Here is a 26,883-nt window from a genome sequence, read left to right as displayed (position 1 = left end):
CCCTTTCCCTCTCTTCCCTAAAGCCCTTTCCCTCTCTTCCCTAACTCTCTCCCACATCTTGCCTCTCTTTCTCTCCACCATCTCGTCCTGGGGTGTAAGGTATAACATGTCCCCTCTCTCTCCCACAGCCAAAGACAATTAACCCAGGTTTAATGAGAGGAGCATGGGAACAACAGGCTTTGGGGGGGGGGATACATATTTCACTACATCATGTTGGGTTTATGCCATGAGCCTGAAAAGAGATATACTGTAGCTCTCCCTCCAGGACACCTACACCCCCCGATGTCACAGGAAGGCCATAAAGATCATCAAGGACAACAACCACCCGAGCCACTGCCTGTTCACGCCACTATCATCCAGAAGGCGAGGTCAGTACAGGTGCATCAAAGCAGGGACCGAGAGACTGAAAAACAGCTTCTATCTCAAGGCCATCAGACTGTTAAAGAGCCACCACTAACATCGAGTGGCTGCTGCCAACATACTGACTCAACTCCAGCTCACTTTAATAATGGAAATTGATGGAAATTGATCAAAAATGTATCACTAGCCACTTTAAACAATGCCACTTAATATAATGTATATACTGTACTCTATATCATCTACTGCATCTTGACATCTTTATGTAATACATGTATCATTAGCCACTTTAAACTATGCACTTTTACCCCACGACCCCACGAGATCTGTCTCTCTGTCTGTCTGTTAGAGACCGACTGTCTGCATTCCTAAACTACCAGTCATTTTGTACCTAACATTATGCTTTATACATTAGAATGTGTGTGTGTGTGTGTGTGTGTGTGTACACGCAAACACACATTAAGTTGGAGAAGCTGGAGCAGAGAGCAGCCAATGAGCAGTTTGGGTGGTCCTTACTCAAGGGAACGTTGACAATAGCTGGCTCTTTCAAAGACCAAGATGTATCTTTTGATCTTGGAATCAGAAAAATATGAACACACAAATATAATAACTGTACGGTGTCTGATCGTAATTCTATCCGAAATACACATTTTTAATTTATACTAAAACACAAGCCTAAAAACAAAAAACACCCACCCCAAACCTACATACACACAAAGCCACCACATAGCACAGAACTGTGATTGAAAGTATGTGATGTGACAGGTAGTGTGTGTGTATTTTTAGAGGCATGTCTCTGCTCTGCGTGGAGTGTGGCTCTCCTGCAGCTCCTCTGTTGGGAACTATCAGTACGTGGTGTTATGGCTGGGGAGGAACAACAGATCTACACTGACAAGGTTCTCTCCTACTGACTCGCTCCACCATGTCTTATCGGATGACTTCATCCAATCTATTTACCGACATAGATTGTGGCGTAAGACTGCTGTATCTACAAGCATTAGAAAATGCACCGTTGTCATGGGAAGGCAACGGAGAGCCTTTTTATTACTAAACTAGGTGTTTGTGACGTTAAATCGGGGGACTTGAACGAACCAATCAGCATAATATACATTTCTCGTCCAATATTGTTAGCCGACTGACTATTAAACATTATTAACAGGGTTTCAGCAACTGAACAAGATATTTACAGATGGATTATTTAGCTTTATGGGGGACACCAATCACACAATTTACCTCCATCTCTCTCTTTCTAACTCACACCCTTCCGTCTCTATGATTCTCTCCCTCACGAATGTACTCTTTCTTTTCTCCCCCTTTCCACCTCTCCAGGGGAAGGTCATATTAACCTTGACTCCTCTCTCTCTCCCTCCCCCTCACTGGCCACCTGGGTCTTGTTAGCATACACTTAACGACCATAACACACACAGAGAGAGCGACAGAGAGACAGAAGCAGAAAGCTCTCATATTTTACCCAATTCTTACCCCTGTTCAACAGCTTATGATAGAAGGAAAGATTGAGAGAGGGGTTCCAATGGGGAGATGAAAAGGGAAAGAAACAGAGAATGAACACCTGAGAGAAAGGGAGAGGGAGAAACAGACAGAGAGAGAGAGAGACAAAGTGAGCGAGTAAAAGAGAGAGTGAGAGAAAGAGAGAGGCAGAGAGTGAGAGAGGAGAGATGCCATTAGGAGAGTGAGAGACATCCTGTGGGGAACAGCGAGATGGAGAGCAACAACAGCGAGTGTGAAAAGGTGAGATAAGGTTGGATGTCTTCTCTTGGTCTTCAATCACCTAGAGAAGAGAAGTGAGGTCTGACAACACTACCGACAGGCAACTGTCTTCATCTAAACTCCTCACATCCATCTACAGTACTGTGTGTGTGTCTACGTATGTGTGTGTTTGAAGACGTGTGTGTGTGTCTACGTATGTGTGTGTTTGAAGACGTGTGTGTGTGTCTACGTAATGCTGTGTGTTTGAAGACGTGTGTGTGTGTCTACGTATGTGTGTGTTTGAAGACGTGTGTGTGTGTCTACGTATGTGTGTGTTTGAAGACGTGTGTGTGTGTCTACGTATGTGTGTGTTTGAAGACGTGTGTGTGTCTCTGTGTGTGTATATGTCTGTACACGTGTGTGTCGGTGCATGATTCATGTGAGAGTACCTAGGGAAATGAATGAAGGTTAAATAAGGATGGATGAGATCTGGGAATATGTTTGATAAATGTGGGTATATTGAGAAAACAGAACATACAGTGCCTTCAGAAAGTAGTCATACCTGTTAACTTATTCCACATTTTGTTGTGTTACAGCCGGAATTAAAAATTTAAAAAAATCTCACCCATGTACACACAAAACCCCATAATGACAAAGTGAAAACATGTTTTAAGAAATGTTAGCCTAATTTATTGAAAATGAAATACAGACATTTCTAATTTACATAAGTATTCACACCCTTGAGTCAATACTTTGTAGAAGCACCTTTGGCAGCGATTACAGCTGAGAGTCTTTCTGGGTAAGTATATAAGAGCTTTCCACACCTGGATTGTGCAACATTTGCCCATTATTCTTTTTCTTAAAAGAATTATTCAAGCTCTGTCAAATTCGTTGTTGATCAATGCTAGACAACCATTTTCAGGTCTTGCTATAGATTTAAGTCAAAACTGTAACTCGCCTTTCAGGAACATTCCCTGTCTTCTTGGAAAGCAACTCCAGTGTAGATTTGGCCTTGTGTTTTAGGTTATTGTCCTGCTGAAAGGTAAATTAATCTCCAAGAGTCTAGTGGAAAGCAGACTGAACCAGGTTTTCCTCTAGGATTTTGCCTGTGCTTAGCTCCATTCCGTTTCTTTTTTATCCTGAAAAACTCCCAAGTCCTTTACGATTACAAGCATACCCATAACATAATGCAGCCACCACTATGCTTGAAAATATGGCGAGTGGTACTCAGTGGCGACCCGTCATTTAGGGTATGTTAATTTGGCATTAATTCATGCCACATATCAGTTCGCAAACGATGTACATTTAAAAAAAAAATATGTTGAGTTAATAAAGCCGCATACAAACATGGTCTCTTTCTTGAGTAAGGCAGCTCCAAAATGCAGGCGTTTCAGCCTAGCTCAGTGATTTCTGTGGTGGAGGGGCAGCTAGCGGAATATACAGAGCGTAGGCGTTGGTAATCTTCTTTAGTGGTGCCGTGATTGGCTCAGTGTTCTGTCACTCATGGGAACACTACGTCACCGCAGAATCTACAGGGAAAGCTAGGCAGTTTAAATCCCCTTGGGTGCTGCCATAGATTTACATGAGAAGTGCCTATTTAAGAAGGCTAAAGGTCATTGGCCACAGATAAAATGACATCAAATCACATTATATCTACCGTAGCTTTGATTGGATCATGTTACTTTCAAAATCTTAGCTAGTTAGCAGTCATCACCATGAACCACGTCAACAATCTACTGGAAAATCCTTTTCCATCCTTGCAATATGAAGATAAATTATAGATAAAAAGGTATCGTGCTCATCGGCCATTGGACATAAACATTACACAACAAGTTGAACTTCCGGCGCCGAAAAGAGATGGCTGCCTCGCTTCATGTTCCTTGGAAAATATGCAGTATTTTGTTTTTTTACGTGTTATTTCTTACATCGGTACCCCGGGTAATCTTAGGTTTCATTACATACAGTCGGGAGGAACTACTGAATATACGATTAACGTCAACTCATCATCGTTCCTACCAGGAATATGACTTTCCCGAAACGGATCCAGTGTTTTGCCTTCCACACAATACAATGGATCTGATCCCAGCCGGCGACCCTGTGCGACGCCGTAAAAGGGGAAAACGTGGCGGTCTCGTGGTCAGGCTTCGGAGACGGGCACATCGCGCTCGCACTCCCTAGCATACTACTCGCCAATGTCCAGTTTCTTGACAATAGGGTTGATGAAATCCGAGCAGGGGTGCATTCCAGAGAGACATCAGGGATTGCAACGTGCTCTGCTTCACGAAACATGGCTAACTCAAGGGACGCTAACGGAGTCGGTGCAGCCAGCTGGTTTTTTCATGCTGGCCGACAGAAACAAACATCTTTCCGTAAGAAGAGGGGCGGGGGGTATGCCTTATGATTAACGAGAAGTGGTGTGATCATCATAACAACACACAAGAACTCAGTCGTTCTGTTCACCTGATCTAGAACTCCTCACAATCAAATGTCGACCGCATTATCTACCAAGGGATTCTCGTCAATCATAATCACAGCCGTATACATTCCCCCCAAGCAGACACATCGATGCCCTGAACGAACTTTATCTGACTCTTTGTAAACTGGAACCACACACCCTGAGGCTGCTTCATCGTAGCTGGGGATTTTAACAAGGCTAATCTAAAAAAAAACTCCCTAAATTCTATCAGCATATCGATTGTGCTACCAGGGCTGGAAAAAACACTAGACCATTGTTATACTAATTTCGCGACGCTTATAAGGCCCTCCCCCGCCCCCTTTCGGAAAAGCTGACCACGACTCCATTTTGTTGATTCCAGCTACAAACAAAAACTCAAACACAAGCTCCGCGCTCAGGTCTGGTTCAACGCTGTCCGACCAATCTGAATCCACGCTTCAAGACTGCTTCGATTCGCGGATTGGAATATGTTCCGCATCGCGTCCAACAACAATATTGACGATATTGCTGATTCGGTGAGCGAGTTATTAGGAGATTGACGATGTCGTACCCACAGCAAACGATAAAAACATTCCCAAACCAGAAACCGTGGATTGACGGCAGCATTCGCGTGAAAATGAAAGCGCGAACCACTGCTTTTAACAGGGCAAGGTGACCGAAGCATGACCGAATACAAACAGTGTAGCTATTCTCTCGCAAGGCAATCAAAACAGGCTAGTCTCAGTACAGAGACAAAATCGAGTCGAATTCAACAGCTCAGACACAAGAGGTATGTGGCAGGGTCTACAGTCAATCACGGATTACAAAAAGAAACCAGCCCCGTCGAGGACCAGGATGTCTTGCTCCAGACAGGCTAAACACTTTTTTGCCCGCTTTGAGGACAAACAGTGCCACTGACACGGCCCCTACCAAAACCTGCGGCTCTCCTTCACTGCAGCGAGGTGAGTAAAACATTTAAACGTGTTAACCCTCGCAAGGCTGCAGGCCCAGACGGCATTCCCAGCGCGTCCTCAGAGCATGCGCAGACCAGCTGGCTGGTGTGTTTACGGACATATTCAATCAATCTTATCCCAGTCTGCTGTTCCCACATGCTTCAAGAGGGCCACCATTGTTCCTGTTCCAAGAAAGCTAAGGTAATGAGCTAAACGACTACCGCCCTAGCACTCACTTCCGTCATCATGAAGTGCTTTGAGAGACTAGTCAAGGACCATATCACCTCGACCCTACCGACACCTAGACCCACTCAATTTGCTTACCGACCCAATAGGTCACAGACGCAAGGCAATGCAACACACTGCACACTGCCTAACCCATCTGGACAAGAGGAATACCCATGGAGAATGCTGTTCATCGATTACAGCTCAGCATTTAACACATAGTACCCTCCAAACTCGTCATCAGCTCGAGACCCTGGGTCTCGACCGCCTGTGCAACTGGGTCCTGGACTTCCTGACGGGCCGCCCAGGTGGTGAGGGTAGGTAAAAACATCTCCACCCGCTGATCCTCAACACTGGGGCCCCACAAGGGTGCGTTCTGAGCCTCTCCTGTACTCCTGTTCACCACGACTGGTGGCCATGCACGCCTCAACTCAATCATCAAGTTTGCGATGACACTACAGTGGTAGGCTTGATCACCAACAACGACGAGACGGCTACAGGGAGGAGGTGAGGGCTCGGAGTGTGGTGTCAGGAAATAACCTCATACTCAACGTCAACAAAACAAAGGAGATGATTGTGGACTTAAGGAAACAGCAGAGGGAGCACCCCCTATACATCGACGGGTCAGTAGTGGAGAAGGTGGAAAGTTTAAGTTCCTCGGTGTACACATCACAGACAAACTGAATTGGTCCACCACACAGACGCGTTGTGAAGAAGGCGCAGCAGCGCCTCTTCAACCTCAGGAGGCTGAAGAAATTCGGCTTGTCACCAAAAGCACTCACAAACTTCTACAGATGCACAATCGAGAGCATCCTGTCGGGCTGTATCACCGCCTGGTACGGCAACTGCTCGCCCACAACCGTAAGGCTCTCCAGAGGTAGTGAGGTCTGCAGAACGCATCACCAGGGGCAAACTACCTGCCCTCCAGGACACCTACACACCCGATGTCACAGGAAGGCCATAAAAGATCATCAAGGACAACAACCACCCAAGCACTGCCTGTTCACCCCGCTATCATCCCAGAAGGCGAGGTCAGTACAGGTGCATCAAAGCAGGGACCGAGAGACTGAAAAACAGCTTCTATCTCAAGGCCATCAGACTGTTAAACAGCCACACTAACATTTAGCGGCCGCTGCCAACATACTGACTCAACTCCAGCCACTTTAAAAAATGGGAATTGATGGAAATTATGTAAAAATGTACCACTAGCCACTTTAAGCAATGCCACTTAATACTATGTTTACATACCCTACATTACCCATCTCATATGTATATATACTGTACTCTATATCATTACTGCATCTTGCCATCTTTATGCAATACATGTACACTAGCCACTTTAAACTATGCCACTTTATGTTACATACCCTACAGTATCATCTCATACGTATATACCGTACTCTATACCATCTACTGCATCTGCCATGCCGTTCTGATACCCACACTCATTCATATATCTTTATGTACATATTCTTTATCCCTTTACACTTGTGTGTGTGTGTAAGGTAGTAGTGTGGAATTGTTAGGTTAGATTACTGTTGGTTATTACTGCATTGTCGGAACTAGAAGCACAAGCATTTCGCTACACTCGCATTAACATCTGCTAACCATGTGTATGTGACTAATAAAATTTGATTTGATTTGATTTGATTTGAAATCGCAAATTCAACAATGAGTGGTTTGGAAGGAATCAGTAGCTAACTGCAAGCGTTGCAAAGCAATCACCATTTTGCTTCGCCTGCCTGCTATTTGGTGGAGAGGGTGTGTGGTCCAAGTCTGGGTTTAAGGATTTAAATAATCTGTCTGAAATGGTCTCTTTTCCAAGCTTAAAAAGATAAACATTCACACGCAACACCATGGGCCAGAAAAGGTTGAATACATTAGCCATGCTGTCCATCCAGCATGACTTCTTCCGTGTTTAAGACAACTGGGAACTCTGGAGAAAAAAAAGTTAACTATTTTGAACGGTCATCCAACATAGAATTCCACACCGGAAACTCGGGCCTCTTTCTAGCGCTCCGACCTGAAGATCACGGACATCATGATTCAACCTTGTTTTTTTAGCATTTATTTTTAGAGTTCCCAGTTATCTTGAAAGCACCTTTGATGACAAAATTTGCCCACAAGAAGCACCGCCACGCCACCTTCCTGTTCAAGTAAGCACAACAACGGTCCAAAAATGTATGATGCTGCATATATTAGCTCATGTGCTTTTATTCACGACAAAGGGATACTATATAATGTTGTTGGGTCTGTAACCATGAGGAGGGATACTATATAATGTTGTTGGGTCTGTAACCATGTTTGCCAGTGACTCTTCCCATTCAAATATTATTTTTCAACAAAAAAGTTCAGTAATTCTAGTTGATATTGCTAGTTTTTTTTTGTCACCGTTATGGTGCCATTAACTTGCTTTACTTGCTAAAATCACCAGTGGTGGTACTCAGTAGTGTGTTGTGTTTTCTCCAAGCAACACTATGTATTCAGGAATAAAAGTTTATTAATTGCTTTGCCACATTTTAGCAGTATTACTTAAGTGCCTTCTTGCAAACAGGATGCACGTTTTTGAATATTTTTTATTCTGCACAGGCGTCCTTCTTTTTACACTGTCAATTATGTTAGTATTGTGGAGTAACTACAATGTTGTTGATCCATCCTCAGTTCTCCTATCACAACCATTAAACTCTGTAACGGTTTTAAAGTCACCATTGGCCTCATGGTGAAATCCCTGAGTGGTTTCCTTCCTCTCCGGCAACTGAATTAGTAAGGACGCCTGTATCTTTGTAGTGACTGGGTGTACTGATACACCATCCAAAGCATAATTAAATCACTTCACCATGCTCAAAAATATATTCAATGTCTGCTATTTTCTTTTCACCCATCTACCAATAAGTGACCTTCAAAAATCTCCCTGGTCTTTGTGGTTGAATCTGTATTTGAAATTCACTGCTCAACCTTACAGATAATTGTATGTGTGGGGTACAGAGATGAGGTAGTCGTTAAAAATATATGTGTTAAACACTATTATTGCACACAGAGCGAGTCCATGCAACTTATGTGACTTGTTAAGCACATTTTTACTCCTGAACTTATTTAGGCTTGCCATAACAAAAGAGGTTGAATACTTTTGTCTCACTACATTTCAGCGTTTCATTTTTAATAAATCTGTAAAAATAAAAATAAACATATTTCCACTTTGACATTATGGGGTATTGTGTGTCGGCCACTGACAAAACATCTACATGTAATCTATTTTATATGCAGGCTGTAACACAGAAAAATGTGGAAAAAGTCAAGGGGTATGAATTCTTTGTGAAGGCACACTATATGTGGGTCTGTTGAGAGAAAGAACACGTACACAGAGACAGAGTGTACAACACATTACAAAAACCTGGTCTTTCCATGACAGACTGACCAGGTGAAAGTTATGATCCCTTATTGATGTCACTTGTTAAATCCACTTCAAATCAGTGTAGATGAAAGGGAGGAGACAGGTTCAAGTAGGATTTTTAAGCCTTGAGACATATATTGTGTGTGCCATTCAGAGGGTGAATGGGCAAGACAAAAGATGTAAGTGCCTTTGATCTGGGTATGGTAGTAGGTGCCAGGTGCACTGGTTTGTGTCAAAAACTACAACGCTGCTGGGTTTATCACAGTTTTATCAAGAATGGTCCACCACCCAAAGGACATCCAGCCAACTTGACACAACTGTGAGAAGCATTGGAGTCAGCATCCCTGTGGAACACTTTCAACTCTTTCTAGAGTCCATGCCCTGACGAAATGAGGCTGTTCTAAAGAAGGTGCTCCTAATGTTTTGTACACTCAGTGTATGTGGGTATATTGAGAGAACAGAACATACAGTGTATACCCACATACATGTTCTGTTCTGCTGACATAGGTGTTTCTAACATGCATGGAATCAGGAAGCTGAATACTTATGCAACTAATATATTTTATTTATTTTTTATTAATCTTTTAAAAAGTATTGAAAAAAAAAATCCACTTTGAAAGAGTATTTTGCATAGATTATTGACAATGTTCAATAAAAAAAAAATCTATTTCAATCCCACTTTGCAACACAATAAAATGTGAAGAAATCCAAGGGGTGTGAATACTTTTGCAAAGCACTGTATTTTGGAATATTGAGAACACTCAACATTCTATTCCTTGCATTAGTCTTTTATAGAACCGTAATGTACTAATATAGAGCACTATGTTGAGTCATATAGTACTGTATAATATTGTATTGGAAAGCATCAAAAAGTAATATAATGATCAATTAAATACTGTGTGGTTATCAAGATAGGTGATTGCACCTACAGTACCAGTCAAAAGTTTGGACACACCTACTCATTCCAGAGTTTTTATTTATTTGTACTACATTCTACAATGAAGAATAATAGTGAAGAAATCAAAACTATGAAATAATACATGGAATCATGTAGTAGCCCAAAAAAAAAAAAAAAGTTAAACAAATCAAAATATATTTTATATTTGAGATTCTTCAAAGTAGCCACCCTTTGCCTTGATGACAGCTTTGCACACTCTTGGCATCCTCTCAACCAGTTTCATGAGGTAGTCACCTGGAATACATTTCAATTAACAGGTGCAATCACATTCCCAGTGGGTCAGAAGTTTACATACACTCAATTAGTATTTGGTAGCATTGCCTTTAAATTGTTTAACTTGGGTCAAACATTTCAGGTAGCCTTCCACAAGCTCCCCACAATAAATTGGGTGAATTTTGGCCCATTCCTCCTGACAGAGCTGGTGTAACGGAGTCAGGTTTGTAGGCCTCCTTACTCACACACACTTTTTCAGTTCTACCCACAAATTTTCTATAGGATTGAGATCAGGGCTTTGTGATGGCCGCTCCAATACCTTGACTTTGTTGTCCTTAAGCAATAACTTTTGAAGTATGCTTGGGGTCATTGTCCAACTTCCTGACTGATGTTTTGAGATGTGGCTTCAATATATCCACATAATTTTCCTTCTCATGATGCCATCTATTTTGTGAAGCGCACCAGTCCCTCCTGCAGCAAAGTACCCCCACAACATGATGCTGCCACCCCCGTGCTTCACGGTTGGGATGGTGTTCTTCGGCTTGCAAGCCTCCCCCTTTTTCTTCAAAACATAACGATGGTCAGTATGGCCAAACAGTTCTATTTTTGTTTCATCAGACCAGAGGACATTTCTCCAAAAAGTACGATCTTTGTCCCCATGTGCAGTTGCAAACCGTAGTCTGGCTTTTTTATGGCGTTTTTGGAGCAGTGGCTTCTTCCTTGCCAAACGGCCTTTCAGGTTATGTCGATACAGGACTCGTTTTACTGTGGATATAGATACTTTTATGCCTGTTTCCTCCAGCATCTTCACAAGGTCCTTTGCTGTTGTGCTGGGATTGATTTGCACTTTTCGCACCAAAGTACGTTCATCTCTAGGAGACAGAACATGTCTCCTTCCTGAGTGGTATGATGGCTGTGTGGTCCCATGGTGTTTATACTTGCGTACTATGGTTTGTATAGATGAACGTGGTACCTTCAGGCGTTTGGAAAATTCTCCAACGGATGGACCAGACTTGTGGTCTACAATTTTTTATCTGAGGTCATGGCTGAGTTCTTTTGATTTTCCAATAATGTCAAGCAAAGAGGCACTGAGTTTGAAGGTAGGCCTTGAAATACATCCACAGGTACACCTTTGATTGGCTCAAATTATGTCAATTAGCCTATCAGAAGCTTCTAAAGCCATGACATAATTTTCTGGAATTTTCCAAGCTGTTTAAAGGCAGTCAACTTAGTGTATATGTAAACTTCTGACCCACTGGAATGGTGATAGTGAATTATAAGTGAAATAAATCTGTCTGTAAACAATTTTTGGAAAAATTACTTGTCATGCACAAAGTAGATGTCCTAACCGACTTGCCAAAACTATCGTTTTTTTAACAAGAAACGTGTGGAGTGGTTGAAAAACAAGTTTTAATGACTCCAACATAAGTGTATGTAAACTTCCGACTTCAACTGTATTTGGTAAAAGAACAAGTCCATATAAATGGCAAGAACAGCTCAAATAAGCAAAGAGAAAAGACAGTCCATGATTACTTTAAGACATGAAGATCAGTCAATGCGGAAAATGTCAAGAACTTTGAAAGTTTCCTCAAGTGCAGTCGCAAAAACCATCAAGCGCTATGATGAAACTGGGACCACCACATGAAAGGAAGACCTAGAGTTCTCTCTGCTGCAGAGGATAAGTTCATTAGAGTTACCAGCCTCAGAAATTGCAGCCCACATAAATGCTTCACAGAGTTCAAGTAACAGAGACATCTCAACATCAACTGTTCAGAGGACACTGTGTGAATCAGGCCTTCATGGTTGAATTGCTACAAAGAAACCACTACTAAAGGACAACAATAAGAAGAGACTTGCTTGGGCCAAGAAAACGAGCAATGGACATTAGACCGGTGGAAATCTGTCATTTAGTCTGATGAGTCCAAATTTGAGATTTTTGGTTCCAATCGCCATGTCTTTGTGAGACGCAGAGTAGGTTAACGGATGATCTCCGCATGTATGGTTCCCACCGTGAAGCATGGGGGAGGTTGTGTGATGGTGCTTTGCTGGTGACACGGTCAATGATTTATTTAGAATTCAAGACATACTTAACTAGCATGGCTACCACAACATTCTGCAGCGATACGCCATCCCATCTGATTTGTGCTTAGTGGAACTATCATTTGTTTTTCAACAGGACAATGACCCAACACACCTCCAGGCTGTGTAAGGGCTATTTGATCAAGAAGGAGAGTGATTCTTTCGATTCTTGGAGAGTGATGGAGTGTTGCATCAGATGACCTGGCTTCTATAAATCACCCGACCACAACCCAAATGAGATGGTTTGGGATGAGTTGGACCGCAGAGTGAAGTTGGACCGCAGAGTACAATCTCCCGGGTGGCGCAGTGGTCTAGGGCACTGCATCGCAGTGCTAGCTGCGCCACCAGAGTCTCTGGGTTCGCGCCCAGGCTGGGCTTGGTTCGCGCCCAGGCTCTGTCGCAGCCGGCCGCAACCGGGAGATCCGTGGGGCGACGCACAATTGGCATAGCGTCGTCCGGGTTAGGGAGGGTTTGGCCGGTAGGGAGGGTTTGGCCGGTAGGGATATCCTTGTCTCAGTATGTAAAAAATAATTAAAAAATAAATTAAATAAATAAATAAATATATGCACTCTACTGTAAGTCGCTCTGGATAAGAGCGTCTGCTCTTGGCCGGTAGGGATATCCTTGTCTCAGTATGTAAAAAATGTAATAAAATGTATGCACTCTACTGTAAGTCGCTCTGGATAAGAGCGTCTGCTAAATGACTAAAATGTAAAATGTAATGAAGGAAAAGCAGCCAGCAAGTGCTCAGCATATGTGTGAACTCCTTCAAGACTGTTGGAAACCATTCCAGGTGAAGCTGGTTGAGAGAATTCCAAGTGTGCAAAGCTGTCAATCAAAGCAAAGGGTGGCTATAAAATATATTTTGATTTGTTTAACACTTACATGATTCCATATGTGTTATTTAATTGTTTTGATGTCTTCACAATTATTCTACAAAGTAGAAAATAGTCAAACTAAAGAAAAACTCTGGAATGAGTAGGTGTGTTCTAAAATTTTGACTGGTACTGTATTGACTGGTATTGGTCTGTGGTTGCATATCAAATGGTGCACTTTCCCCTATACAGTGCACTACTGTTGACCAGAGCGAGTTGGGCCCTGATCAAAAGTAGTGCACTAAATAGGGGAATAGGGTGCCATTTGGGATGTATACTATGTCTCCTCAATCCTAAGGACTAGTGTTGACTTAGCAACAGTGGAGGTGTAGGGGAGAGGAGGAAGATATGAAGCTTCTGTAAGTATGCGCACGCTGTGTGAATTACTCGGGGTCTCCTGCTGTGTGTGTGTGTGTGTCAGGATGAGCCTCTTCACACATCCCACCTCTACTTGGATCATGGCACTATGACAGATTGTCTCACAGCAACTCATGCTGAATCTGTGAGGTCCCGCTGATTCTCTGAGTGTACCTATGTGCATACCTGTGTCTGCGTGTGTCTGCATGTTTGTGTATCTGTGTGTGTGTCTTCATGTGCGTGGTGTGCCAGACTGTGTGATATATAGCTGTACGTCGGGGGCTGTCTCCCAGGTGTAAGACAGGCTGTGTGAGGTATTATCGGGCAGAGAACAGAGGAGTGATGGGGGTCAGTGTGATATTACACCCTCACTCAGAGAGCTGCCCCAAAACACCTTATCGCTCCCACACACACACACACACACACGTGATGTCCTATCCTGGTGTCTCAGAGGCTTAAGGAAGCATTGGAACAGCTCCCAGAGGGTCACACACCATGCTGCTTTTAATTACACTACCTGATAATACCTGTCATATGGACCAGACAGAGATAGACAGAGACAGAGGTAGAGATGGCATGGAAAATAATTAGAGATGGAGAGCGAGAGAGAGTGCATGAAGAGAGAGAGAGAGAGAGAGAGAGTGCATGAAGAGAGACAGAGAGAGAGAGAGTGCATGAAGAGAGACAGAGAGAGAGAGAGTGCATGAAGAGAGACAGAGAGAGAGAGAGAGACAGAGAGAGAAATAGGTCAATAATGAGAGAGGAGGCCATGGAAAGGGACCAGAGATAGAGAGAGGAGAATAGAGAGAGAATCTCCTTTAAATATAGCAAGACAGAGATAGTGTTGTGGTGGGAAGTTACTCCAGGAAGCCATAAGGAGGAGACAGATAGGGGTTGACAGACATCAGGGAGACTAGCTTTATTGAATCAACATCACAGCACTACTGATCCCATCAGCACCACTTCTACTGAACACACACGTCTGTAATGATAAGTTCTGCTCACTGTTGGCTGCTTCCTCAAGTTAGTTTTCATACAGCGTGATACAAAATCAACATTTGGAAAGACATGGTGTTCTTCAGGCAGACAAGGCTACAGTACAAACTAGGCCTTAAATCAATCAAAACCCAAAATTGTCAGAGCAGAAGGAAGCAAGTTTTCTTCCAGGACAACCTTGTACGTTGCTTGATTCATGCGTCCTCCACAAAGACACATTTCACAGTGGGTGCGAGACACTGTGGCTTGTAGGCCTCTCCAGGTCTCACACCCACTGTGCAATTTGGTGGAGGATCGGTGATGATCTGGGGGTGCTTCAGCAAGGCTGGAATCGGGCAGATTTGTCTTTGTGAAGGACGCGTGAATGAAGCCACGTACAAGGTTGTCCTGGAAGAAAACTTGCTTTCTTCTGCTCTGAGGATTGGTTTTTCCAGCAGGACAATGCTCCATGCCACACAGTCAGGTCAATCAATGTGTGGATGGAGGACCACCAGATCAAGACCCTGTCATGGCCAGCCCAATCTCCAGACCTGAACCCCATTGAAAACCATCAAACAAAGCCGAACTGCTTGACTTTTGTGCCAGGAGTGGCATAAAGTCACCCAACATCAATGTGAAAGACTGGTGGAGAGCATGCCAAGACGCATGAAAGCTGTGATGGAAAATCAGGGTTATTCCACCAAATATTGATTTCTGAACTCTTCCTAAGTTAAAACATTAGTATTGTGTTGTTTAAAAATGAATATGACTTATTTTCTTTGCATTATTCGAGGTCTGACAACACTGCATCTTTTTTGTGATTTTGACCAGTTGTCATTTTCTGCAAATAAATGCTCTAAATGACAATATTTTTATTTGGAATTTGGGAGAAATGTTGTCAGTAGTTTATAGAATAAAACAAAAATTTTCATTTTACCCAAACACATCTCTATAAATAGTAAAACCAGAGAAACTGATAATTTTGCAGTGGTCTCTTATTTTGTTCCAGTGCTGTATATTTTGTAATAATTTCCAGCTGAAATCTGGATATAGGTTGGATTGAATAAGGCCCACTGTTAATACATACAGATGCAATTAGTCCGTTTTATTTATTCTGTCCCCACGGCTCCCCAGGCTAAATTAGCCATCGTTTAACTATGAATACACAGCTGCCATGGCAATTATTATGACTGACAGCTCACCTCTCACCCACGATAAATCAATCAACGCTCATTACAAGGGATTCGCCTCTTCAGCGCAGACAGGCATAATAATCAATCACTGCTCGTTACATCCACACATGCTCAGATCCATCAAGTCAACGCGCCTCAGGAGAAAGAGAGGAAGCGTGGAAAGAGGAAGTGATAGAGTGATGAAGAGGTATTCTGTCCTTCTACCACTCTGGATAAGAGCGAGTGTCATCAGGAGGTAATGATGGAATTGGTAGTTAGGTTCTCCATCAGTATCCATGGAGTTGACTCATTAAGTCTAGTAGCTAAGTTCTCCATCAGTATCCATGGAGTTGACTCATTAAGTCTAGTAGCTAGGTTCTCCATCAGTACCATGGAGTTGACTCATTAAGTCTAGTAGCTAAGTTCTCCATCAGTATCCATGGAGTTGACTCATTAAGTCTAGTAGCTAAGTTCTCCATCAGTATCCATGGAGTTGACTCATTAAGTCAGTAGCTAAGTTCTCCATCAGTATCCATGGAGTTGACTCATTAAGTCTAGTAGCTAAGTTCTCCATCAGTATCCATGGCAGTTGACTCATTAACACTATTATTACTGATCAACAATGGGCTTAATGACCTGGGGCTCATCAATTGAAACTAGAATCTTCCCAATGAAGACAATAAACAAAAAGGCTAGCTAACAACTGCGGAGAAAAGTTTGAAATGAAATGCAGTCAATTTATTTGTGTTTCTTGGATACAGTTTGATTCAAACAGACACTGAATATCACATAAAAAGAGCCACGAATGAAAGTTTTGTGTTGAGAGACATTAGAAGAAAAACATCCATCACATTGATCCAATGAACTTAAAATCACTGGTTTAAATATGTTATACATTTACTAGAGGCTTTGAATTCAGAGCGGAACAAACAAGTGAGATAAGGAATGCTGCTGTTGAATTTTCCTGAAATCACTCAGGCAAGAACTCCCTCTCTCTCCACTCACACGCACGCCCGCCATCCACGCCCACCCACGTATGCTAAATGTAATGCCCCCAAGCTTTCTACACCACAGTAGGTTTATAGTACTCCCAAAACAATAGTCACAGTGAGAGTGTGAGTGAGATTTCATATCTCATCCTCCTCCCAACTTGATTGGATTGCGGAGTGTGTGTCTRCTACTCCTCTCTGATTACCTCCAGTTTTACAGAAGGAGGGATCACCTGGGGTCAGCCTCAGCCGGSCTCTGATTGGCTTTTTAACCAGGCAGTGATGATGTAATCCCCGGGGGACAAGGGCTCTGGTCGATAGTGCTTTAAACCTCTGTTTGTTCCCCATTAGTGTGTGTGTGCGCGCATCTATTTTGTCTTTACATGCTTGTGTGTGTGTCTCTGTAAAAGTGTGTGTGTCTCTCCGTGTGTGTGTGTGTGTTTCCTACCTTAATGTATCCTCCTGTAGACAGCAGCACAGTGTTGTCTGGGGAGAAGTGCAGGTCGGTCACCCAGCCTCCGTGCAGAGAGTCCATGGCGTCCTTGTTGTCACGGGAACAGATCTTAAGCAGAGATCCATCCTTCACGTTCCACAGCTGAGACACGAGACACACATGAGACAAACAAATGAAAAATGAGACAAATTAATGAGATCTAGTAGTTATAAATGGTGGGGTGTATGAGACCTAGTAGTTATAAATGGTGGGGTGTATGAGACCTAGTAGTTATAAATGGTGGGGTGAATGACAGCTATGGACTTATTATCAACCTGGTATCTTAGGAACCTTTTGACTAGACGGCCAGAAAATATCTAACYCCAACCAGAACTACAAACTAAAATAACAACAAATATCTCACGTACTGTTCGGGCTACTTTAGTACTTTCTAACATGGCCATCTAGTGACTACCAACCTTATAGACATACAGTAGCCTACAGTTAGGTGTGCAATAATCTAGTCCTTGAATGCTACAGTATCTTGTGCTTTTCAACTTTACCTTTCAGTCAATGAGTACTTTCACTGATTAATAAAGCACCATAGAGACATAAAACAACCCTCCATTTTAATCCTGGAGTTATGCAACTAACAACCATGAGCCATACTGTCCTGTCTATATAGGACACAGAACATGCTATATTTAACACCTTGCATGATTCACTGAGAATGACTCAAGTGTTTCCATAGAAACAAGAGGGGCATATATTCTACTCTATGTACTGTAATTCAATCTTGTGGATTAAGTCAGTTTCCTTCTGTTTGGTGCCCAATGAACACAACCCTGGATGATTGACTAGACATGATTGACATGTCATGACATGATTTTAAAGTGACAGTTCACTCCAAAATAAAAGTTTGTCAATTGTTTTCGAACCTGGGAAGAGGCATGAGATGTGGACTCATCGACATTAGATCACTTTTCAAGTTCGAAAACTTGAGTGTACTCACAAACTTTAGAGTGTAGTTCAAATGTACTAGTCAGACAGTCAGTCAGGGATAGTTTGTGGAAAACAGCTGGTAGAGGAACAATGTGATTGTAGAGGAACAGAAAGGTCCCTCTGTCACGCTCTCATTTCTTCAGTCCCTAGTCTGTCCCTATCTTTCACTCTCCCGGTTCTTCTCTTTAATTGTTCTTATTTTCCGTCATCCCCTCTTGCACACTATTTCTTCTCTTACCCCACTTTCCCTTAATTTCCATCATCCCTTCTCCCTCTATCTCTCCTTCTCTCTTTCTCTAGGATCTATGCAGATGCCAGAGCCTTAGGGATTCAATCTGACTAACTGTCTTCTACTTCCTCCCCTCCTCCGCCTTCTTTCCTTCCTCTTCATCCCCCCTGCCGACCTGCACACCTGCTCCACATCCTCCTCTCAGTCTCTTTAGAGGTGCAGCACTTCTCTCGATTTTTCTATTGCTCCTTCCTTCACTCATGTGCTCACTCCTTCACCTACCCCTCAACTTCCCTCCTWMWSYYMCTYCYTYCYTCCYYCCCCTTTACTCACTCACCCCCCCTTCCATCCMTCTATCCCTACCCACCCGTATCTCTCCGTTGTCGTCACCGGTTGCTAGGCGCCGGCCGTCCCAAGAGAAGCGGCAGCTGCGGACACAGTCCTGGTGGCCGTTCAACAGGCGCACGCACTCCCACGATGCACTACTCCACACCTGAGAGCCAATGAGAGGAGAAACAGGAGGTTACAAAAGTTTGTCGAAAATAAAACATTTTCAAATATGTTCTTTTGAACATACCATAGCCATTTTGGTTAGGCCACTTCTATATGCAGAGTGCCTTGGTTAATTCAATACTTTCCTTTTTCCCCTGAAGGCCTGTCTATTGTTTCTCTATGCTGCTAGTCTGGTAGCTCAACTCACTGATAAATGGAGCCTGGCATCAATTAAAGCCTTCTGGCTGCTTCTTTGATAGATGATACTGCCCATACCATAATGCTATTTTTACATTGTATTAACCCATCCACCACCGCGCCTCTTCAGAGGACAAATATATATATAAAACATTTTTTTTACAGCTTTTCTGCTACATATACATACATACATACATGGTACTTTTATATAAAGCAGTCACATAACAATAATACATTACCAAACTATGTATTATTACCAATCCCACCCCTCAGCCACTCTCAGCCCATCCCACCTATCACCATAGACCACCCTCGTTTGGTTTCCATCTACCAGATATTTTTCAATTGTACTGTGATGTTTTACATCATTTTTTTTTCCTTTCTAAATTGTAAAGTATCCACAGATTGTGAGCTAAAGATGAAAACTTTTCCTACTAGTATTATATTATTTAATGACTGACTATGGCTTTCCAAATTGCCCAACACTGCTATTTGCAAGGTTAATGTTGTGATTTTTTTAACCATTCCTGAACCTGTGACCAGAAACAAGCTACATAGGTGAAATACCAGAATAAATGATCGAGTGATTCTGTCTTTTCGCAGAAAAATCTACAGAGCTGAGATTGCTATATATATGGGGCATACAACATTCTGTCGGTGGCAAGAATTTATATAATTATTTAAATTGAAAAAATAAGTGTTGAATCAAGTGTTATTTTTTGTATCAGTTCATAAACCATGTGCCATGGAATCGGTACGTCAAAACTCTCTTCCCATTTATTTACATCCTGTATGGCACAGCTGTCAACATTTTTGTCCTCAGATGGAACTGATATATTTTTCTATTTACGCCAATTCCTTTTCAGACAATTTGTATCTTTAATATATGGCAGGTAAACAAGTTCCCTACCTTCTCCCTTTTCCACTTGCCTCCTCCATTGTGGTAGTGCTGCAATCAGTTGGTTGTAAATTAGGATTGAGCAGATATTCCCATGTATTTTCGATAGCTGCATATGTGACATAACTCCTCCATTTCTAGTCATAATATCGTTCATAAATATAATACCATAAAAAATAAAAAATACATAAAGAATGTTTTTTTAATTAAATCAGTATATTTGAGTTTAACCATAACATTTGTTGTATCTTTTCTGGAGGATAATACTGAAATTGTAACCAGCTTTGTATGGCTTGTTTAAGAAAGGGCGATACTTTAAACAACATTTTATTCTCAATTAGTCGGAAATGAGAAGTTGTAATCTGTATGAAGACAAAAACGCTATTTTTGAACAAAGGATGAGCCTTTCTTAATAATCTACTGGATAACCATTTTGGGTTTAAGTATAATTTACGCATGAGTGAAGCTTTAAGTGAGAGGTTTAAATATTTCATATTTAATAATGTTTGCCCCCCAAACTCATATTATTATATAAATAGGCACGTTTAAATTGTCTGGCTTAACATTCCAAATAAAATGAAATATTTTTTGCTCATAAGATGTAAAAAACGAGGCGTTTGGAGAAGGCAGTGCCATTAGTAAGTAAACTGTGATAGGATCAAAGTGTTAATCAATGTGATTTTCCCATAAATAGACAAGTATTTACCTCACCATGGTTGCAGAATCGTATCTATTTTTGCTAACTTTCTATTGAAATTAATTGTGGTAATTTCATTTATATTTTTTGAGATGTGAATACGAAGTAGGTCTACTTCACCATCCGCCCATTTTACTGGTAAACTACAAGGTAGTGTAAACATATTTGAATTTAATCCCATCAGTATGTAAAGTACATATAATTGTTGGGTTCTGACTTCTAAACTTGAAATATCCTTGTTCGTGGTACTGAGGGAGAGAGGGGAATGCAGAATGTTTACGTTCTGTTAGAACGTTTACATTCTGTTAGAACGTTTACGTTCTGTTAGAACGTTTACGTTCTGTTAGAACATGTTCGTTCTGTTAGAACATGTTATTGTTAGACGTCATGGTATCCTATGGGAAGGAGAAGGGCCACAGTCTGGTTTCAGTTGTTGGGTTGTAATTTGAAATAGTTGCTACACCAGAAGTGAATGGTTATCTGTAGGAGGAATGTACTGTATATGGTGGGGTCAATTAAGGTTGGATATGAGCCAGGGGCTTGGACTGTTACTGAGTAAGGAAAGGGCAATCACATGGTTGTGGTCACTGATAAGGGTGGAGAGCTGTGGATTAGTGAGGAATCGGGCCGAGGTCAGGTCACATTTAGGGAGAAGGAACAGTTTATTACCCACATCACTTACCTTCCTGCCTACCATTAAATATGTAATGTCAAGAGAAAGGAAGGAGACCACCTAAAGTGGGGTATATATACACACTTGTGCTGGTGGGAACATGTCTTTCTCTGTTCAGCTATCTGACCCATTTGGTAAATAAACTTGGTTTGAGCTTTTCCTAGTTGTCTGTTGGGTTCTAAATAAACAGAGTAAAAACTAACATAATAAAGAATACTCTGTTTATTACAAGAACACAATGTTCTTAGTAAATTTTCTCCGTCTTTGTCTGTCCGTCTCTCTCCCTCTTTCGCTCTCTCTTTCATGCTTGATGGAGAGAACATCACATGGTAGATGATTAAAAAGTTATTTGGCACAACGTCTCGTAGTCATCTGAAGGTCAAAAGACAGAGGGAGGAAGGGAGAGAGAAAGGAACAGAGGAGAGAGAGACGAGTGGAACAAAAACCTTCCGTCTTTTATTCTATCAGACAAAGACGATCAGACTCCGGGTTCGGCTTTGACCTATGCTAGCAGACAGAAAAAGACAGTGGGTGTATGTGTGCATACAGTGGCTTACAAAAGTATTCACACCCCTTGGCATTTTTCTTATTTTGTTGCCTTACACCCTGGAATTAAAATAGATTTTGGGGGGTTTGTATCATTTGATTTACACAACATGCCTACCACTTTGAAGATGCAAAATATTTTTTCTTGTGAAACAAACAAGAACTAAGACAAAAAAATGTAAAACTTGAGCGTGCATAACTATTCACCCCCCCAAAGTCAATACTTTGTAGAGCTACCTTTTTCAGCAATTACAGCTGCAAGTCTCTTGGGGTATGTCTCTATAAGCTTTGCACATGTGCCCATTCTTCAAGGCAAAACTGCCTCAGCTCCTTCAAGTTTGCTGTACACCAGCGGAACCCATCTATCTTTCAGTCATACCACAGATTCTCAATTGGATTGAAGTCTGGGCTTTGACTAGGCCATTCCAAGACATTTAAATGTTTCCCCTTAAACCACTCGAGTGTTGATTTAGCAGTATGCTTAGGGTCATTGTCCTGCTGCAAGGTGAACCTCCGTCCCAATATCAAATCTCTGGAAGACTGAAACAGATGTCCTCAAGAATTTCCCTGTATTTAGCACCATCCATCATTCCTTCAATTCTGACCAGTTTCCCAGTCCTTGCCGATGACAAACATCTCCACAGCATGATGCACCACTGTGGGGATGGTGTCCTTGGGGTGATGGGAGGTGTTGGGTTTGCACCAGACATAGCATTTTCCTTGATGGCCAAAAAGCTAAATTTTTGTCTCATCTGACCAGAGTACCTTCTTCCATATGTTTGGGGAGTCTCCCACATGCCTTTTGGCAAACACCAAACATGTTTGCTTATTTTTTTCTGGCCACTCTTCCGTAAAGCCCAACTCTGTGGAGTGTACGGCTTAAAGTGGTCCTATGGACAAATACTCCAATCTCCGCTGTGGAGCTTTGCAGCTCCTTCAGGGTTATCTTTGGTTTCTTTGTTGCCTCTCTGATTAATGCCCTCCTTGCCTGGTCCGTGAGTTTTGGTGGGTGGCCCTCTCTTGGCAGGTTTGATGTGGTGCCAAATTCTTTCAATTTTTTTAAATAATAGATTTAAAATGGTGCTCCGTGGGACGTTCAAAGTTTCAGATATTTTTTTATAACCCAACCCTGATCTGTACTTCTCCACAACTTTGTCCCTGACCTGTTTGGAGAGCTCCTTGGTCTTCATAGTGCTGCTTGCTTGGTGGTGCCCCTTGCTTAGTGGTGTTGCAGACTCTGGGGCCTTTCAGAACAGGTGTATATATACACTGAGATCATGTGACACTTAAATAAAGTCCACCTGTGTGCAATCTAACTAATTATGTGACTTCTGAAGGTAATTGGTTGCACCAGATCTTATTTAGGGGATTCATAGCAAAGGGAGTGAATACATATCAACACACCACTTTTCTGTTTTTTTTGTTGTTGTTTTTTTGTTTTGTTGAAAGAAGTAATTCTTTTCATTTTACTTCACCAATTTGGACTATTTTATGTATGTCCATTACATGAAATCCAAATAAAAATCCACTTAAATTACAGGTTGTTAATGCAACAAAATAGGAAACACGGCAAGGGGGGTGAATACTTTTGCAAGGCACTGTATGTGCGTGTGAGAGAGAGCGCGCCTGCGTGTGTGTGTGTGTATTCGTTTGTGGATGGCGGAACCACAGCCAACCCTTCAGACTACTATTCCACATCATTACCAGAGTGTCTAGGTCCAAAGCACTAATGAAAGCATGCTGGTCTAGTGAACAAAAATACACAGTGTGGTTAATGGGAACTGAGCCATTACCCCCCGCCCCACTCCACACACCAGAAACATGCAATCCTCCAATGCCAAGTTGGATGCTGACAAATAGCCATTCCCACAGTGAGTGACCAACTCAATGATCCTGTGACTGTCTTCTGAGGGGGAAACAAGGATAGAAAGTAGAAGAAAGAGGGAACAATACAAACTGATGGAGAGAACGAGGAAGGACGATCGAGGGCAAAAACACAGTAAGGTGACTGAGTGAAAACCTAGTCAGAGGAGAGATCCTCTCCCAACCTACAGTGTCAAAGTCAACTGCTGAGCAGCAGCCTGCTCTCTCTCACAAACACGCACAGACACAGGTAGGAGGAGAGGGCAGCGGTACGGTCTGTAGGTTGCAGTCAGACTTAATGACCGCTGGAGAGACAGGGAGGCAAGTGGGCGGCTTGACCGCTGGAGTGACAGGGAGGCGAGTGGGCGGCTTGACCGCTGGAGGGCCAGGGAGGCGAGTGGGCGGCTTGACCGCTGGAGGGCCAGGGAGGCGAGTGGGTGGCTTGACCGCTGGAGGGCCAGGGAGGCGAGTGGGCGGCTTGACCGCTGGAGGGCCAGGGAGGCGAGTGGGCGGCTTGACCGCTGGCTAAGTTAGCGACCGCAGTAACCATCTGCTACATGTCCACCTCAAGCTACCAATGATCTTTAGTTGACCGCATAATAATGTACACTATACACACGGTTCTGAAAGGATCATGATATAGACAACATGTCTGTCTCACACAGATCTAAGAATTTAGGCTAGGTACTGTCACATACTGATGACACGTGTGTGTGTTACCTTAGCAGTCTTGTCAGCGGAGGTGGTGGCGAAGAGCTGTCCGTCAGGCGACACGTCACAGGCTAGCACCGCCCCCTGGTGACACACTAGGTCCTGCAGCCGTTCACCACTAGACATGTCCCACACCTGGGGGGAGGGAGCGAGAGGGGGAGACGCTTTCTGTGTCACCTCCCTCTAGTAAATATCCTTCAGTTCACGTAAGTGCACGCTGATTGTAACTTGTTGCTTTTAACAGGTTTTGCATGCATGCGTGTGTGTTTAAGTCTTACTGTCTGTCTGGTACTGCATGCGTGTGTGTTTCTAAGTCTTACTGTGTGTCTGGTACTGCATGCGTGTGTGTTTCTAAGTCTTACTGTGTGTCTGGTACTGCATGCGTGTGTGTTTCTAAGTCTTACTGTCTGTCTGGTACTGCATGCGTGTGTGTTTAGTCTTACTGTCTGTCTGGTTTGCATGCGTGTGTGTTTAAGTCTTACTGTCTGTCTGGTACTGCATGCTGTGTGTTCTAAGTCTTACTGTCTGTCTGGTACTGCATGCGTGTGTGTTTCTAAGTCTTACTGTTCTGTCTGGTACTGCATGCGTGTGTGTTTCTAAGTCTTACTGTTGTCTGGTACTGCATACGTGTGCTGTTTAAGTCTACTGTCTGTCTGGTTACTGCATACGTGTGTGTTTCTTAACTGCTTCGACACACGACTGCGTCAGTTGCGTTTCGATACACAGAAGTACATTCATTTCCAATGGAACGCTGCATTGCCTTGCCAAGCATTGCGTTGCAAGGCAGTTGCACGTGCGTTCTGTGTGGTGCATACGTTCGATAAATCGAAATGTATGCATCAATTGTATGAGTGGACTTGACAGAAGTAGCTAAATATACGAATGTAGATTTTTTTTTGCACACACATTCAGTAAAATTTGTGATTACATAAAAACAGTTTGATTGCATATTTTCTTTACATTTTTTTAAATTTATTTGCCAAGTATATTATTTATTCGATGACTCCTAAATTAATTGTGAGAGCCTATAATATAATTTCCCTCCAAAATGCAGTTTTGGAGCGAAATGCAATAATAAATAGTAAAGATAGGCAGAGGTAGGCTCTTTTCAACAATGAGACCAACGACCACCTCATTGGCCTAGGTTAGCAAGCTAGGTTAGCTAACGCTAACTAGCCACATCTAGCACAAGCTACTACTAAACTGACCTGGCAATCCTACTATCGTGGACACTTGTCTCCAAGCAGCATTTATTTTGTGTTTATGTCCCTGTAGCTGTCAGCAGTTGTGTCAAAAAGACACGCGTTTTGAAGATACTTGCGAAAATTATTCTCTTCCTCCATGTGTCCAACGCATGCGACCATTTGCAAAAGGTACCTGCATCAGTATAGTTGCCTAGCTGCGCAAAATGTTATGCAGCAGTGATGCAATGACGCAGTCGGCTGTGTTCGAAGCGTAAGTCTTACTGTCTGTCTGGTACTGCATACGTGTGTGTTTCTAAGTCTTACTGTCTGTCTGGTACTGCATGCGTGTGTGTTTCTAAGTCTACTGTCTGTCTGGTACTGCATACGTGTGTGTTTCTAAGTCTTACTGTCTGTCTGGTACTGCATGCGTGTGTGTTTCTAAGTCTTACTGTCTGTCTGGTACTGCATACGTGTGTGTTTAAGTCTTACTGTCTGTCTGGTACTGCATGCGTGTGTGTTTCTAAGTCTTACTGTCTGTCTGGTACTTGCATGCGTGTGTGTTTCTCTAAGTCTTACTGTCTGTCTGGTACTGCATACGTGTGTGTTTCTAAGTCTTACTGTCTGTCTGGTACTGCATGCGTGTGTGTTTCTAAGTCTTACTGTCTGTCTGGTACTGCATACGTGTGCTTGTATTACCTTGATGGTGCCGTCAAAGGACCAGCTGAGGAGATGTGTCTCTGAGGAGGGTGAGGTCGTGAGCAGAGAGAAACATCTGACCTGCTCCTTGTGGCCCTCCAGAACCACACACTCACCTGTCCTCCACCTCCACACCTACAGGGGGAGAGAGAGACAGAGAGACAGCGAGAGAGAGCAAGAGAGAGCGCGATCACCTTCTGGTACTGGAGTGGGTAAAAGTTGCACCTCAACCAGGGATTTAGCACAACCACAGTTATGGAGGGTAAGCTGATCCTGGATCTGTGCCCAGAATGGGAGTATTCAGCAGCTAGGAGGGAATGGGTACTGGGCAGAATATTGGCCTCTATGCAAATATCTCAGACAATGATTGACACATCAAACTCTCACCACTCCAGAAGTCAGTGGTCAGAGTAACAGCTATGTTTACTGTATAGAGCTATTCACATTCCCTGTAGGTCAACATTTCCTCAAAGTGAATCTATCCACCAAATACCCCCTTTTCAGCGAAACTACTCAAACATTATTCATATAAACAGGAGACGGTCCATGGACAGTAAGGGACTAAACAGGAGACGG

At 42.7% G+C, this 26,883-nt stretch overlaps 1 protein-coding gene across 1 annotated transcript in view; it reads right to left on the bottom strand.

Moving 5' to 3' along the window:
* Window positions 1–26,883, bottom strand: part of LOC111955569 (apoptotic protease-activating factor 1) — a 76,357-nt gene that overhangs the window by 15,862 nt on the left and 33,612 nt on the right. The window contains 4 exon segments of the mRNA XM_070436413.1: window positions 17,134–17,280; window positions 18,717–18,842; window positions 24,437–24,562; window positions 26,308–26,442. Of these exon segments, the coding sequence (XP_070292514.1) occupies window positions 17,134–17,280; window positions 18,717–18,842; window positions 24,437–24,562; window positions 26,308–26,442 (534 nt within the window).

The sequence above is a fragment of the Salvelinus sp. IW2-2015 genome, linkage group LG3 (genome assembly GCF_002910315.2).
Source record: "Salvelinus sp. IW2-2015 linkage group LG3, ASM291031v2, whole genome shotgun sequence".
Classification (NCBI taxonomy): domain Eukaryota; kingdom Metazoa; phylum Chordata; class Actinopteri; order Salmoniformes; family Salmonidae; genus Salvelinus; species Salvelinus sp. IW2-2015.
Note: the sequence above shows the minus strand (reverse complement) of the source record. Positions and strands in the feature narration are given on the sequence as shown.